This window comes from Phascolarctos cinereus, unplaced genomic scaffold, assembly GCF_003287225.1.
Source record: "Phascolarctos cinereus isolate Bilbo 61053 unplaced genomic scaffold, phaCin_HiC Scaffold_9;HRSCAF=440, whole genome shotgun sequence".
Lineage (NCBI taxonomy): Eukaryota > Metazoa > Chordata > Mammalia > Diprotodontia > Phascolarctidae > Phascolarctos > Phascolarctos cinereus.
In genome coordinates, this window is record NW_027556402.1 from 6,321,662 (window position 1) to 6,335,446 (window position 13,785).

A 13,785-nucleotide genomic window follows, 5' to 3' on the forward strand; every position below is an offset into this window, starting at 1 on the left:
CTTCTAGGGAAGCTCCCAAAGAGAAAATGTGATAGAAAACACAAATGAGCTGGCCAGGTGTCTTCAGCAAAGGAGGCGACCGAATTCCAATGATTAATAACCCATGACCTCCCAAATCCCAGCAGTGTGGAAAGGGGTACTCATTACCAAGACCAAATGTTTCCTGTGGTCAGAGATGTTGCCTTTGATTCCATTCCATCCAAAAATAAAATCTCCCAAAAGCCTATTAGATCACTTTTATCTGGGAGCTCTTGGCCCTGTCTGGGAAGAGCTGGGCTTTGTTTATGTGACATCAAACATATGGATGGGGACCGAAAAACTCTGTTAAGCATCCAGATGGGTTGGTGGCCTCATGCCAAATACATGGATCTAAGAGATGGTTCTGGCATCCCTCAGCTCTTGGAGACAAAGTCAAGATGGAGATTGGAAATGAAAGTGATAAGGAGGGTTTCTCCTTTGCTTTAGGGCCAAGTTCTTAGAAAGGGATCATAGAATCATCAATCCAGAGCTGGAAGGGATCTTAGAGGTCATTGAGCCCAACCCATTCTTTTTACAGATGAAGAAACTGAGTTTGAGAGCTTAAAGTGATTTACCCAGGGTCACACTGACAGTAAGTGTCTGAGGTAGGATTTGAACCCAAGTTGCCTTGCCTTTCTGGCCAGTGCTTTGTTCAGTACAATGTGCTGCCTCTCAAGGGGGTGGAGGGAAAGGGGACATACCACCAACCTCATTCTTCCCAGTCACTGCTGTAGACATTTAGGCAGAAACAGACTGATCTTGTACTACATTTATCAGACCTCATAAAAGTGTCAGAAATTCTTTGCCTAGCCCCTCAAAGAAACACCCATGAACATAACTGTCTGGAATTATCTTTTGTGTGCAGACCATCCAGTGGAATAAATGAGACCTACATCCCTGAAACTGCAAACAAAGAGCATGACCACCTTGTCCATGAGGACCATGTGGAGAGAACCAGCCTGCAAATTTGGCCCCACTGCACCCAGAGCCAGAGGGCATTTCCTGGCCAGAAAGATGAAAAGAGCCCTGACTGTTCAGGAGAGACCAAGCCAAGCCCCCAGATAGCTCTGCACCCCCCAAGAAGACCCTGGGCAGAGTCAATAGTCTTGGGGGAGATAGAAGGGGGCAGGCCAGGAGCCGTGGTGGAGCTGCAGTTGTCCCTCTTGCCTGACAGACACAAAGACCCTGGGGCCTCGGTGGGGATTATCCCGGAAGGAGCTGAAAGCCACCCCTCCCCTGACCCTCACCCAGACCAGCTGCAGGGAGGGTTTGGCCAAGGAACGTCTGCCTTCTCTGATGAGAAAGAGGATTCTGGTCAGGGGCCCAGTGACAAGCTAATTCAGCTCTCTAGTGGCCAAGAGTTGCATGTTACCCAGGGGAGAGAGGCAGGAGCCCCCCACCTCTCCAAGGCTGAAGTGGTCATCAACTACTCCTACGACGCAGAGAAGGCAGAAGGGTCCAACTGGGCAGGAAGAAAGGGGTGTGGTGATTTTCAAGTGGAAGGAGGGCGGGCTGAAGCACCTCCTTCTGTGGTCTCCTTTCCCCTCTCCTCGGAAGGCCCCGAGCAGGGAGAAGATCAGCAGATCTCAGAGAGGGATCACCGGAGGCCCCACAAGCACAGAGCCCGGCACGCCCGTGAGTAACTCCTGCCCCTGCTTTGGCCCCTAGCAAGGGGCTGTTGCACCTGGCCCATCACCTCCCCCCCTCCTTTCCCTCTCCCACTCGGTTGTGTTTTTCAGGAGGATTCCTCCCAGGCCGTACACTTTCTCTCTCTTTGGTCATTGGCAATCCTCTTCATTCTCTCTGTAGGCAGGCACCAGGGGCCGGCAGGGTCAGCCCCTTGGAACAGAGCTGAGAGTCAATTAGCAGTGTGCAAAGTGTTGCACTTGCTTCTCTGTTCCCTTACCAAAGAGAAGTATTGCCCAGCTGGGTTTTGTTTTCATTTTTAAAAAAATGAACTGTGTCACTGTTAAGACAGCCCAGAAACACATTTGAAATTGACAGACTGAGTTTAAAGAGCCAAAGCCACTGGCTCTGCTGCTACTGCTATTGCTGAGAGGTATGTTTCAGAGTCAGGCTACAGTAAGGATAGTAAAAGGAGATCCAGATTTCAAGAGAGAAACAGAGAAAGAGAGAGGAGGGAGGGAGAGAGAGAGAGAGAGAGAGAGAGAGAGAGAGAGAGAGAGAGAGAGAGAGAGAGACAGAGAGAGAGAGAGAGAGAGAGAGAGAGAGAGAGAGAGAGAGAGAGAGAGAGAGAGAGAAATGTCTGCAGCTTGATGATGCTTGCAGAAGTCTGTTTGACAGACACCAGCATGTGGGATACCTGATCCCAGCAGCTCAGGGATTCTGCATGAGGCTGCACAGTGCCCTGGCTGCTTGGTCTACCTCCTTGACACAGAGGTCAGACTCTCAGCCCAAGAGGCAGGGGTGCTTAAAGGGAGAAATGATGACATCCCAGGCTTCTCAGTAGTAGAAGGGAGGGGGTTATCGGGAAGGAAAGTAGTAAAGGCAAGACAAGCCTCTGTGCTTTCCCCGTGAAAGGGAGTGGGGCAGTCCGTGACTGCTCTTGAGGTTTCCTTTGTGGATTCTGTCAAGAATCCTGGGGAGGAATTTGAGGGCTATCTTCAAAGAGTCTGGAATCAGGGATGCTGGGAGTAGCAGCACCCAATTCTAATGCCTTCCAGGGCATATTTTTAGCAGAGCCACCTGTGTCCTCGGTGGCATGTGGAGCCGGCTGTGGCTTGTGCTGTAAGCATCTATATGTAATCAGCCCATTTATAATGCATTAAAGGGGAGTCAGAGAGAAGAGTTCACATACTTTAAATTTTGGCACCCAAGGCAGTAACAACTGGGCACTTGGGGCTCAGTTTCCAGAGGACCTGAGACAGGAATTCTGCATGAGCTCAGCCTTCCCAGCTTCTCTGTCCCTCCATAAAATGGGAACACTGGAGAATCTCAGCAACTTGATTTCATAAAATCATTGTGTCATGATGACAGAATTATTTCTGGTAAGCTCTTAGGTCTGTCTGGCGTAATGTTCCTTCCAGTGCTGGTGAGAACTAAGTATATCTTTCCTTTGATTTTTCAGAAATAAGAAACAGACTTACCTCTTTTGTGAAATTCAAAGCCACTTGAATTTGTTTCTAATTTGTGACAAATATTTACTAGATCCTTAAAAAAGAACTAAGCAAATAGAGTTAGAAATCAAACTGTTGGCCAAATCTTTTTTTTTTAACGCCAATAGCTAATATCTAACAAAAGAAACTTTGGGAAAAGTAGGTTATGTTTTTAAAATGTTGAAATCTAGTGGATGTTATATGATCCATTCTCCTCCAATCCCAATCAAATTTTAAAATCACAGTAGTTTGTATGCCTTATGAAATTTATTATGGCTAACATTTACCTTTGTAAGAGTTGAAGGAGTACTTGAAATGTGAGTTAAAATTTCTGTAGATATGTAAATTTTTTTTTAATCAGGAGGTATCTTGGAATAGTGTATAGTGTGACTAGAGAGCCATTCTCAGAGTCAGCAAAACCTGGGTTCAAGTGCTTCCTTTGATAAATATTTGGTCTGTGATTCAGAGTAAGCTGTTTAATTAACTTACTTTATTATTCAGTGCCTTGTGCCACTCTCCCAGACTTTAAATTTACTGAGGTGCTGAAATGCCCTGATAACCAGACTCAGTGAAATCACAAATCTGGTAAAAAAAAAAAAAAGAAAAGAATGATTATTAGATTGGTCTGTAAACATTTGGGTCCTACATTTTTTAAATGCATTGATGCTATCTGCTTCATAGATGTTGAGTTAGTAGTTCTGTAAGTGACTTTGGAACTAGTCATGATAAAAATGAAATTTTGACATAGGTTATGCTCTTAGATTTGGAGGTGGAAAGGAATGGAGACTTATAGGGTCAGAGACTTGAACTGGCAAGACTTCAGATCTTATTTAGTCCAGAAGTTCTTAACCTGGGGTCCCTGAAGTTGTTTTGTTTTTAATACTTTGATTACTGTATTTCAGTAGAATTGGCCTCCTTCGCAATCTTGTACATTTCATTTTATGCATTTAAAAACATTATTCTGAGAAGGGGCCCATAGGCTTCACTTGATGGCCAAAGGGGTCTGTGACATCAAGCAGGTGGAGAATCCCTGATCTAATCCATTTTGCTATTGAGAAAATGGAGACTGGAAATATTAAGTGACCAGCCCAAGGTCACACAGGTAATAAATAGCCAAGCTGGAATTTGAATCCTGGTCCCATAGATCAGGGCTCTTTCTAGGGGTTCCATGAGAGCAATTTTGATACTGAAATCTTCTTGAGAACCCTCCTCTTGAAAGACATTTAGGAAAGATACTGTGAGAAAATTTCAATATTTGTGTGTGAAAGGGTGGTACTAGCCTTGGCAACAGGAAGACCAGGATTCAAATCCTGTTTTTGAGTCTGACTTGAGGTGTAGCCTTTGGGAAGTCAATTAACCCTTCAGTTCCCCCCAGCTGGAAAATTGGCATAATACCTCCATACCTACCTCATGAGGCTGTTGTGAGGTTCAAAGGAAATAATGCATGTCAGTTACTACGATAGTTTGCAAATGGGTGAAGCAGAGTCATGGGTTTGGCACCGGAGGTTCTGGGTTCAAATCCTGACTCATTTGCTACCTGCATTACCTTAAGTAAGGCCCTTCTTTTCTCTGGCCTTCTATTTCCTCATTTATTTAAGGAGAATGTTAGGAGTAGATGACTTTGAAGGTTCCCTGTGGCTCCACATTTTTGATATCTCTATGAGGAAGGATCTGAGATTTGTTCTGTGAAGTTTGGATGCAGTCAAGGGTGGCAGATAAAGGACCCAGAGGGCCACATGTGGCCACTGGCCAAAGACCCTCCACCCCTGAGTAGGTATTTTTTCATTTTCTGTTTCCTATGGGTCTGTCTAGGTTGACCAAAGTAAATGAAACCAGTCAAATCTTTCATTTATATCCAGTTCTGCTTACATGCATGGAGAACCAGCTTCTGTCTCTTTCCAAATACTATGACTAGGAAACCAGGATTATACCAAGTTGCTGGCCCCAGAACTTGGTCCTTTCAATCCGTAAGTAATTATGGCCCATCTTCCCTGTATTGGCTATTGTTAATGCTCAGGAATTGTATTGTTTATGGTGCTTGTGTTGATCAGGTCACTGTTACAAAACGAATTTCCTGTTATTTCCTCTAATATTGTGCTCAAGTATTTTCAATAATATCGTGTTGCAAATATGCATACATTTATGTATACACACATAAACATTTCAGAACAAAAAGGAATTGTATATGAAAACAGGAATCACGGGTACACAGGTGTTTTTTTTTTAGAGTTCTATGAGATTTAACAAGGTAGTAACAAAATCTCCCTATTCCTTGCCCATTACGAATTTTTTTGTCTTCCCCTCTGCGGTTTTTTTTTTGTTAATGTTTTGTGGCTGCTCTTTTCTTTTTCCTTTTTTGTGTCCACACTGGTAGAGCAGACTCCTCCCTTGGCACGAGACTTCCCTTTTGTAACAAATAAATGACACATCGAAACTCTGTCCTTTCCCGGGCTGATGGTTCAGGTGGAGTTTCCCGAGACAGGAGAAGCATCGTCTCGTTAACTGAGGAGCAGCCCCGGCTTCGGGGCTAACTGCGGCTTCGGTTCCCTTGACCTTGTTCATTTCTGTAATCTCTCCGTCTTTCTTCCAGGCTTCCGGCGGAGCGAAAGCTTGTCCGAGAAACAGGTGAAGGAAGCCAAGTCCAAGTGTAAGAGCATTGCCCTCCTCCTCACAAATGCCCTCAACCCCAACTCCAAGGGGGTTTTGATGTTTAAGAAGCGCCGCCGGAGGGCGAAGAAGTATACCCTGATCAGCTACGGCACTGGAGAACTTCAGCGGGAAGCCGACACCGAGGAAGAAAGCGAAAAAGACGGGCTTGTGGAAGTGAAGTTCACGAGCGAGTCGGAGGTAGATGAAGAGATCGTCTCGGACGCTGACGACGACAAAGAAGCCCCAGTGTGGACCTCGGACTGGGACTCTGGCCTGGTAGACGTTGAGAAGAAGTTGAAAAGTGGAGACAAGATGCAGATGCTGCCAGACAGCTCGGGGAAGGGCGTCCTCATGTTTGCCAAGAGGAGGGAAAGAATGGACCAGATCACGGCTCAGCAAGGGGAGGTGAAGGCAGAGGGAGTGGCCCGCGGGGAATTCGAGGGTGGCCAAGCAGATGGGCTGAGAACAGTCACTTCCTACCAGACGAGAGAAGAAGAAAGCATGAGAATGCAGAGCAACGTGGCGAAAAGCTACCTGGAAGGAAGCCACACAGCTCAACAGAATGGTTTGAGTGGAGCCCCAGACATGCCCGAGGCCCACAGATTGGCAGCCTCCAACAGGACGGCCAAGCCCTTTCCAGGGTCAGCGAACCAGGCCGCGGTGCCATTTTCCCCTACCAGAAACCTAGGAAGTCCTCTGTATGACTTTCCTGCGCCGCCCCCTTACTCTGCGGTAACCCCTCCTCCAGAAGTATTGTCCAGAGGGGTGACCAGCCCCGTAGCTGCCCCAGCACAGCCACCTCCATGGCCCCAGCCAGCCCCGTGGGCCCAGCAGGCTTTTTATGAGCCAACCGAACAGATCGCTTCCCGGGATGAAAGGATTGCTGTGCCAGCCAAGAGAACGGGCATATTGCAGGAGGCCAGGCGGAGGGGCGCCTCGAAGCCCATGTTTACCTTCAAAGAGCACCCCAAGGTCAGTCCTAACCCTGAACTGTTGTCACTCGTGCAAAACGCAGAGGGCAAGAGAGGTCCTGGAGCCGGCTTCGAGTCAGGACCGGAAGAAGACTACCTCAGCCTGGGAGCAGAGGCTTGCAACTTCATGCAGGGCCACTCTTCGAAGCAGAAGACCCCTCCTCCTGTCGCTCCCAAACCTTCTGCCAAACCGTCCCCCTCTCAGCCAGTCACTCCCGTCTCCCCGGTCTGGTCTCCATCCACAGCAGCTCCTAGCCAACCTCCCGCGTTCCCTGTTTCAAACCGGCCCCAGGGAATAGTTGCATCTGCCATTAAAATAGCTCGGCCTGCTTCCACCGCTTACCAGCCCCCGAGTGCTCCCAGTGTGGCCGGTCCCTTTAAAGGCCCTCAAGCAGCAGTGGCCAGTGTGAACTACACACCCAAAGTGATGCCTGCAGGAAACGCCACGCCGGTCTCTGGGGCGGGACCACCGAGCGAGCTGCCAGAAATGAGAGGCAAAGGGGCCCAGCTCTTTGCTAAGAGGCAGTCTCGGATGGAGAAGTACGTGGTAGACTCGGAAAAAGTACAGGCCCACATGGCCCGCGCTCAGTCTCCCACTCCATCTCTACCAGCTTCTTGGAAATATTCCTCCAACGTGCGAGCCCCGCCGCCCGTGGCTTACAATCCAATCCTCTCTCCATCCTACCCTCCGGCGGCGATCAAGCAGCAGCCCGGAGCTGCGGCCCCCTCCAAGCCAGGCAAGAAGAGGGGGAAGAAGCCTCTCAATGCTTTAGATGTCATGAAACACCAACCGTATCAGCTCGATGCGTCTCTATTCACTTTCCAACCTCCGGATGCCAAGGACGGCCCAGTCCCCAAGCCCCTGGCCAAGCTCGCTCCGGTGCCAGTCTTGAAGCCTGCTCCTTCCTCCCAGCCGGTCAACGCTAGCTCAGCCCCCACCTTCCGAGCTTCCTCCGTGTGCTCCGTGCCAGCCTACAGCGCCCAGCCCACCTACTACTCTGAGGCTGCCGCCACGCCAGTTAGCCCGTCCCTGGCGTCCCCGGTGTCCCCGGTGCACGTAGCCCTGCCTACCTCTCCCAAGCCCGAGTCGGCCCCCGCCACTTACTTTGTGGCTCCAAGGCCCAAGTTCTCGGCCAAGAGAAGCGGCGTCACAGTTCAGGTGTGGAAACCGTCTTGTGGAAACCATATTGCAGAAGAGTAATGTCACAGCGACCGAGTGGCTCGCAAGGGTTCGTTTGCAGTGTGCTCGGGCACCGCGCGTGCCCTGCAGAGTCCTTAGCATAGTTAATCACAGCAGCTGGGCCAGCACGCAGCCGAGTCCAAAGAGTTTACCATTTTGAAATAGGTCGAAGATGGACACAGCACTGTTGTGAGGCATATCTCTCCTTTTATACACCTCGAATCCACGGCAGCCCCAGTAGACAGAAGCCATTCTGCTAAGTCGGCAGGACTGCTAGGTTTTATGCGTTAGGCCAGAGAAAGAGTGGGATATCTTATTAAGTATTAGGACGTAGCTTTTCTTTAACGTGATGAATACAAGGAAAATCTAATATGCTTCTTCCCCCCCCCCCAACATAGGCTTTTCCTCTAACACTATAGGAAGGGAATTCACAAAACTAGCAGCTCCATTCTCATTTGCACTCCTCAGGCTCCTGGTTGAGAGGCAGCTATGGTGTCAGGGGTAGCACACCCTGGACCTGGAGTCAAGAAGACCTGGGTTCAAATCGTGCGTCGGGCACTTATTTGCTGTGTGACCTTGGGCAAGTCACTTAACCTCCCCGGGCCCCAGTTTCCTCATCTGAAAAATGAGGGGGATTGGACTGGATCAATCTTTCCAGTTTTAAATCTGTGATTCTACGATCCTGTGAATGTGACTTGGAGGGACGTTGGCAGTGTGGTGCAATGATAGCCCCTGGGGTAGTAGCACAAGATGTGTCCTCTTTAAAGACAATTCAGTTGGGGGAAGAGAGGAGAGCAGGGCAGGGTCTGGCCGAGGACGAGCCCACCTGGAGTGGGGCTACAAACTTTCCCTTACTACAGGAAGAAGTGCTCTCAGTAGCTTCCTATTTTAACCAATCAGTGCTAAGAGCCAAGGCTTGGGTTTCCTTGCCGAACTCTGGAGGAGTGAGATGCTTAGTACTGTCAGCTCTCTCTGAACGTCCACATCCTCAGTCAGAGCCCCAGCTGCCCTGCCCTGCCCTGCCCTCCTCAGGGCTGTGGCTGGTGGCTTATTCAGAGGTTTGGCACTGAGAGGAGGGAGGGAAGGGCTAGCAAGAAAGCAGGGGCTTCCAGGGAGTTCAAGGTCAAGTGTGAAAGAGAAATTCACAAGCCAACCAACGATTGCTTGTTCTTTTTTTCCCTTTTTGTCTTTTTTGGCTTACATGATGTACTCCACCAGTGCCGATAGCTGTGGGCACATCCAGGTGTTACACTAAGCCAAGGCAGGGAACAGAAGACAGGGATGGGTCTGTGCAGGGAGGCTGAGCTGTGCACAGACCTAATTCTGTTCAGTGCCTAGTCACAGTCAGTGGGAGTGAAAGGCAGCATGAGTGGGGTTGCAGGGATGGGCTCTACCGCATGAGGGATCTCCATGGCCGTAGGCAGACCTGTGTTTGGAGGCTACGCAAAGAAAGGCTGAAATGAGCATGATGTTTCTGGGCGACTGCAGACTTCTTTTCCTTTCTGACTGTTGGCTTATTCCACTGCTGTGTCCTGTTGTGTTCTTACATGGCCTCTCTCTTACTCCTCTTGGATGGACCAGAAGGAGCCAGGCAAGTTGACCATTTCAGCCCAGGGTTGGTCACATGCCATGCCATCCTCCCCTTGACTCAGAGGCAGTGGATGGGCTGCCAACACACCTGAAGACCTTTCTCATACCTATCGTAATACCCCAAATTCTCTGGCTGGCAGCTCACTTGATCCAGAGTAATAATGGAAACCAGTTGACATTAAAGCAGAAAATGACAAAGTGTTTCTGAAAATTCAAGAGAAAACCCAGCTACTCTGCCCAGGAGAATCTTCTAGAGACCTTGCCAGAAACTTGCCTGGTCCCATTCTACTTCTTTAGCTCGCTCCATCTCTTCGTCCTTTCTTCCTGAGTCACAGACAACTGGCTCTGTTCTTTACTTGACCATTACAGAGATTTCCTTCTTTATCCATTTGCTAGAGACACCTCACTCATTTTGCCTTTATTTGCATGAGCTTCTCTGTTCTTGGTCCTTTCTGTGGTGTTTTCCTTCCAGCTTGGGAAGGCTGCCCTCCCATTTTGCTCACTTCCTTGCCTTTTTACCGAGAGGCAAACTGAATCCTGCCACTACTATCCCGAGAACGTAACCAATAAACCGGACATCTGAATTTGCTACAAGACAATGGGTCTGATTCTTCTGCCTGCTGCTTTCAAGGCAGCATTTGGAGGAATAGCCACAGGATGGGGGCCCTATCCCATAACATTTTTTTTTTTTTAGTAAATCAGTGATGGAGACACACAGAGTAAACTCACACTCCCTCTGAGGATTCCCTAGAAAAGGAAGTGCTTTGAATGTCAGGCTCTGGAGATAGTTCAGAAAGAAAAGCCTCCTTGAGGTCAGTCAATCAGCCAGTCAATGCTGTTGACTGAGATGTAGTAGGACCCAACCTTGTCCTTTTACCAGGGTCTCAAAAGGAAGAAGCAAATAAGTTGGGCATGGGTAGATGCAAAATCTCAAAGAGAGTGCCTTGGAGAGCAGCAGGTCCAGTATATCTGGTTCTTCTGCTAATCAAAGGTACCCAGTGATTTAGGGCTGAGCTGTGTGCAGGAAGGAGGAGGAACCTGTGTCAATGGACTTCTCTGGCAGAGGGAAGACCCAGCAAGAGTCACAGTTTGCTACCACTATGCTTCTGGGTCCAAGTCAACCTGACTGGGGCACTCCTCCCAAGGGTCGTGGAATCTGAGAGCTAGGAGTCACCTTGAGGGGTCAACTGGGCTAACCGCTTCATTTCAGAGAAGAGGAAACTCCTCTATGCTATATGCTATTTCTCTACAAAATTAAATCAGCCTGTATACCAATGATAAAAATGAAGTTTAGAAACATTATTAGTGGTGAAAGAAGCATTTGCACTCCCATGATAAGAGCACAGATGACTGAATCATAATATTGAACCTCAGATCTCTTCATTTCACGTGCGGAGTTGCAGAGGCCTCTGCCTTATAGTCTTATCATTAACACAGTCTTTGTGAATCTGAGGGGGTCATACCATTTCTCTAGGCCTTATTTTGCCCATCAGTAAAATGGAGGTAGTAGATGTGGGGGCAGGGATTGGACTCAAAGGACCTTTCCAGGCCTCAGTTTCTATGATTCTAAAGCAAAAATTATCACCATTTTGGTGTTCTTCAAAAGGCTTTGAAGTTCTGAACTAGTCTAGCTAGCCCCAGCCTCCTCCGTCCAAGAGGCTGACTCATTAAGACAGCTGAGTTTGCCCATACAAGCTGCTTCAGACGCTGGTAATGCTATCCTTCAGATTGGGGGCACTAGGACAGCAGATGGTCAATATTTAAAGGGGCTGGATGAACTTCTTAGGAAACATTTTCTTTTTTTATCCAAGTGGTAAAGCACTAGGAGTATTTTGCTGAAGAATGCCACACACTCCAATGGGGTCTCACTTTCCCAGGGTGGCCTCAAGAGCTTGCCAAATGCCGTTTGATGGAGACTGGCCTAGTTAACCCTTGACCTTCCAGACAAAGACTCTTGTTCTTCTCTCTGGTTTAGCCATCTACAGAGAAGCTGACAGACTCTGATTCTGCCGTAAAACTCCCTAAATGTTGCCTCTTACTTTCATGTGTTCCCAACCAACATGAGAGGGAAAGACATGATAAAACAGTGGGGCTGTTTCTGGGAAAGTCAAATATTACTGCAGGAAAGAGAATGGAATGCCCTTCTCCCTTTCCTTTCCAAAGTCCCTGGGTGTTTTGTCCTCAGTTAAAAAATTAAGATCATGAGGGGACAGGTAATGTGACATAATGGACAGAGAGCAAACTTTAGGGCTACAAAGCCTTGGGTTCAAGTTTCACCTCTGACACATAGTGGCTGTGTGATCCTGGGCAATTCACTTTACTTCTAAGTAACCCTTTAAGAGCATAAATCACAGAAAAATACTTATTTGCATTGGTAGAGCGACTTTCTTCATCCAGGAGTCCCTTATGCCAATAAAGGCACATTTCCCATCCCTCTCCCTGATTTCAAACAGAAACTGGTCTACTATGTCCTAAGGGCTAATTTTTCATAAAATAGTTTTTGCCTGTTCACCCTCTGCCTGTGAAAAGAAGTCTGCAAAAATCCTTTGAGGGGTTTTTATTGGGGGGGGGAGCAAAGGGAGGGGAAGGATTACCCAATTGCCTTTGTAGAGTAGACATAGGCTTAGAGCTTAAAGGTATCTTAGGGGTCATCTAGACCAGACCCTCGAGTTTATAATTGAGGGTCTGGGGCCCAAAGAAGTTAAAAGAAACTTGCCCTAGGCCCCATAGGCAAGATGTAGCAAGAGCGGGATTCAAACCCGAGCCTTCCAAACTCCAACGCAGCAGAGCCCTTTTGACTCCATCACATTGGCCCAGGTGGGCAAGAAGACAGTCCTGTGGATTGGATGCTTACCATGATACAGGCTTGGGGAATTTCTGAGATGTCTCTCAGGGTAATAGGCAAGCACCAACTTTTGCCCCTCAAACCACCTCCCATTCCTGAGTCTCCCTAGACCAGTGGGTTCTTAACCCATTCAGCATCATGGCCTCCTCTCGCAGCCTGGTAAAGCCTTATTTTGCCCACCAGTAAAATAGGGGTAGTAGCTATGTGGGCAGAGATTCGATTCTCAAAGGGCCTTTCTAAAAATCGTGTTTTAATAAAATAAAACATAAGGGAGTACAAAGGAAAGCAATTATGTTGAATGTAGTTGTAAGTTCTTTTTAAAAAAGTTCAAAGACCATAGGTTAAAAACTCTTGGTTTAGAGCATAATAGAAAAAAGTCCCAATGTCCTCTGTAGTTGACCAGTTCATCTTCTCATCTCACCAACTATGTACAAAATGGTCTTTTAAAAAAGTCCTTGTGTTTCCCTGACACCTGCCCTTGGACCACATACCCCTTGAGAGAAACCTGGAATTCTAAAAGATCTGGAGCTGCCTGAATGCAGATAAGTAGAAGTAAATGCCATTTCCAGATGCCATCACCCCGACTGCTGAAGCTGTACACAGCTTCATGAGCCATTGTCGTAATTGTATTAGGAGGTTTATGGAGAAATATACAAAAGTTACATTATTTGAGCCTAGACCTAGCCCTGTGAGACAGGTAGGTAGACAAATGTCATAACCTCCATTTTATAGATGAGAAAGAGAGAGAGAGAGAGAGAGAGAGAGAGAGAGAGAGAGAGAGAGAGAGAGAGAGAGAGAGAGAGAGGAAGAAAGAAAAAAGAAAGAAAAAGAAAGAAAGAAAGAAAGAAAAGAAAGAAAAGAAAGAAAGAAAGAAAGAAAGAAAGAAAGAAAGAAAGAAAGAAAGAAAGAAAAAGAAAGGAAGGAAGGAAGGAAGGAAGGAAAGAAGGAAGGAAGGCAGAAGGAAGGAAAGACCTCATGGTCAAGTGGTCACTCTTTGCTATGACCAAGGCCATCATTTATTTAGACTACCCAGTGTTCATCAGTGTTGTGAAAGTCTGGGGGATATCAATAATAGCAGCTGTATTTACCCTCAGGGGCACCACATGGTCCCAGTTTCCATATTGGCCTAATAATTTGGGTGGAGATGAAAGCAGTGCCAGCCATACAAATAGCCAGTGAAATAACAGGGAGGTAGTGGGGCGTGCAGTGAGAAGAGCCTTCGATGCCAAATCAGAAAACTTGAGTTTGAATAGCTCTCTGCTCATCCCCATGTGGCCTTGGGCATGTCATGTCAACTTTTCTGGGTCTCCAAAGAGAAGGGATTTGAACTAGATGATCCCAAATGTCCCTTCCCAACCTGAACCTTCAGGAGTCACTGACTGAGCTCTGTGGATTCTCTTTGGAGTTTTTACCAAT

The 13,785-nt window shown here is 47.5% G+C and overlaps 1 protein-coding gene across 3 annotated transcripts in view; it reads left to right on the plus strand.

The window, feature by feature from the left end:
* The window catches only part of SYNPO2 (synaptopodin 2), a 207,406-nt gene that overhangs the window by 169,899 nt on the left and 23,722 nt on the right, over positions 1-13,785 (plus strand). For 2 of the 3 annotated variants that reach the window (XM_021008279.2, XM_021008280.2), the window contains exons 3-4: positions 884-1,653; positions 5,725-7,913. In XM_021008279.2, coding sequence (XP_020863938.1) covers positions 884-1,653; positions 5,725-7,913 — 2,959 coding nt within the window. Of the gene's footprint in view, positions 1-883; positions 1,654-2,958; positions 3,027-5,724; positions 7,914-13,785 lie in introns of those variants that run through there. The other variant, XM_078148475.1, reaches the window with a different exon arrangement.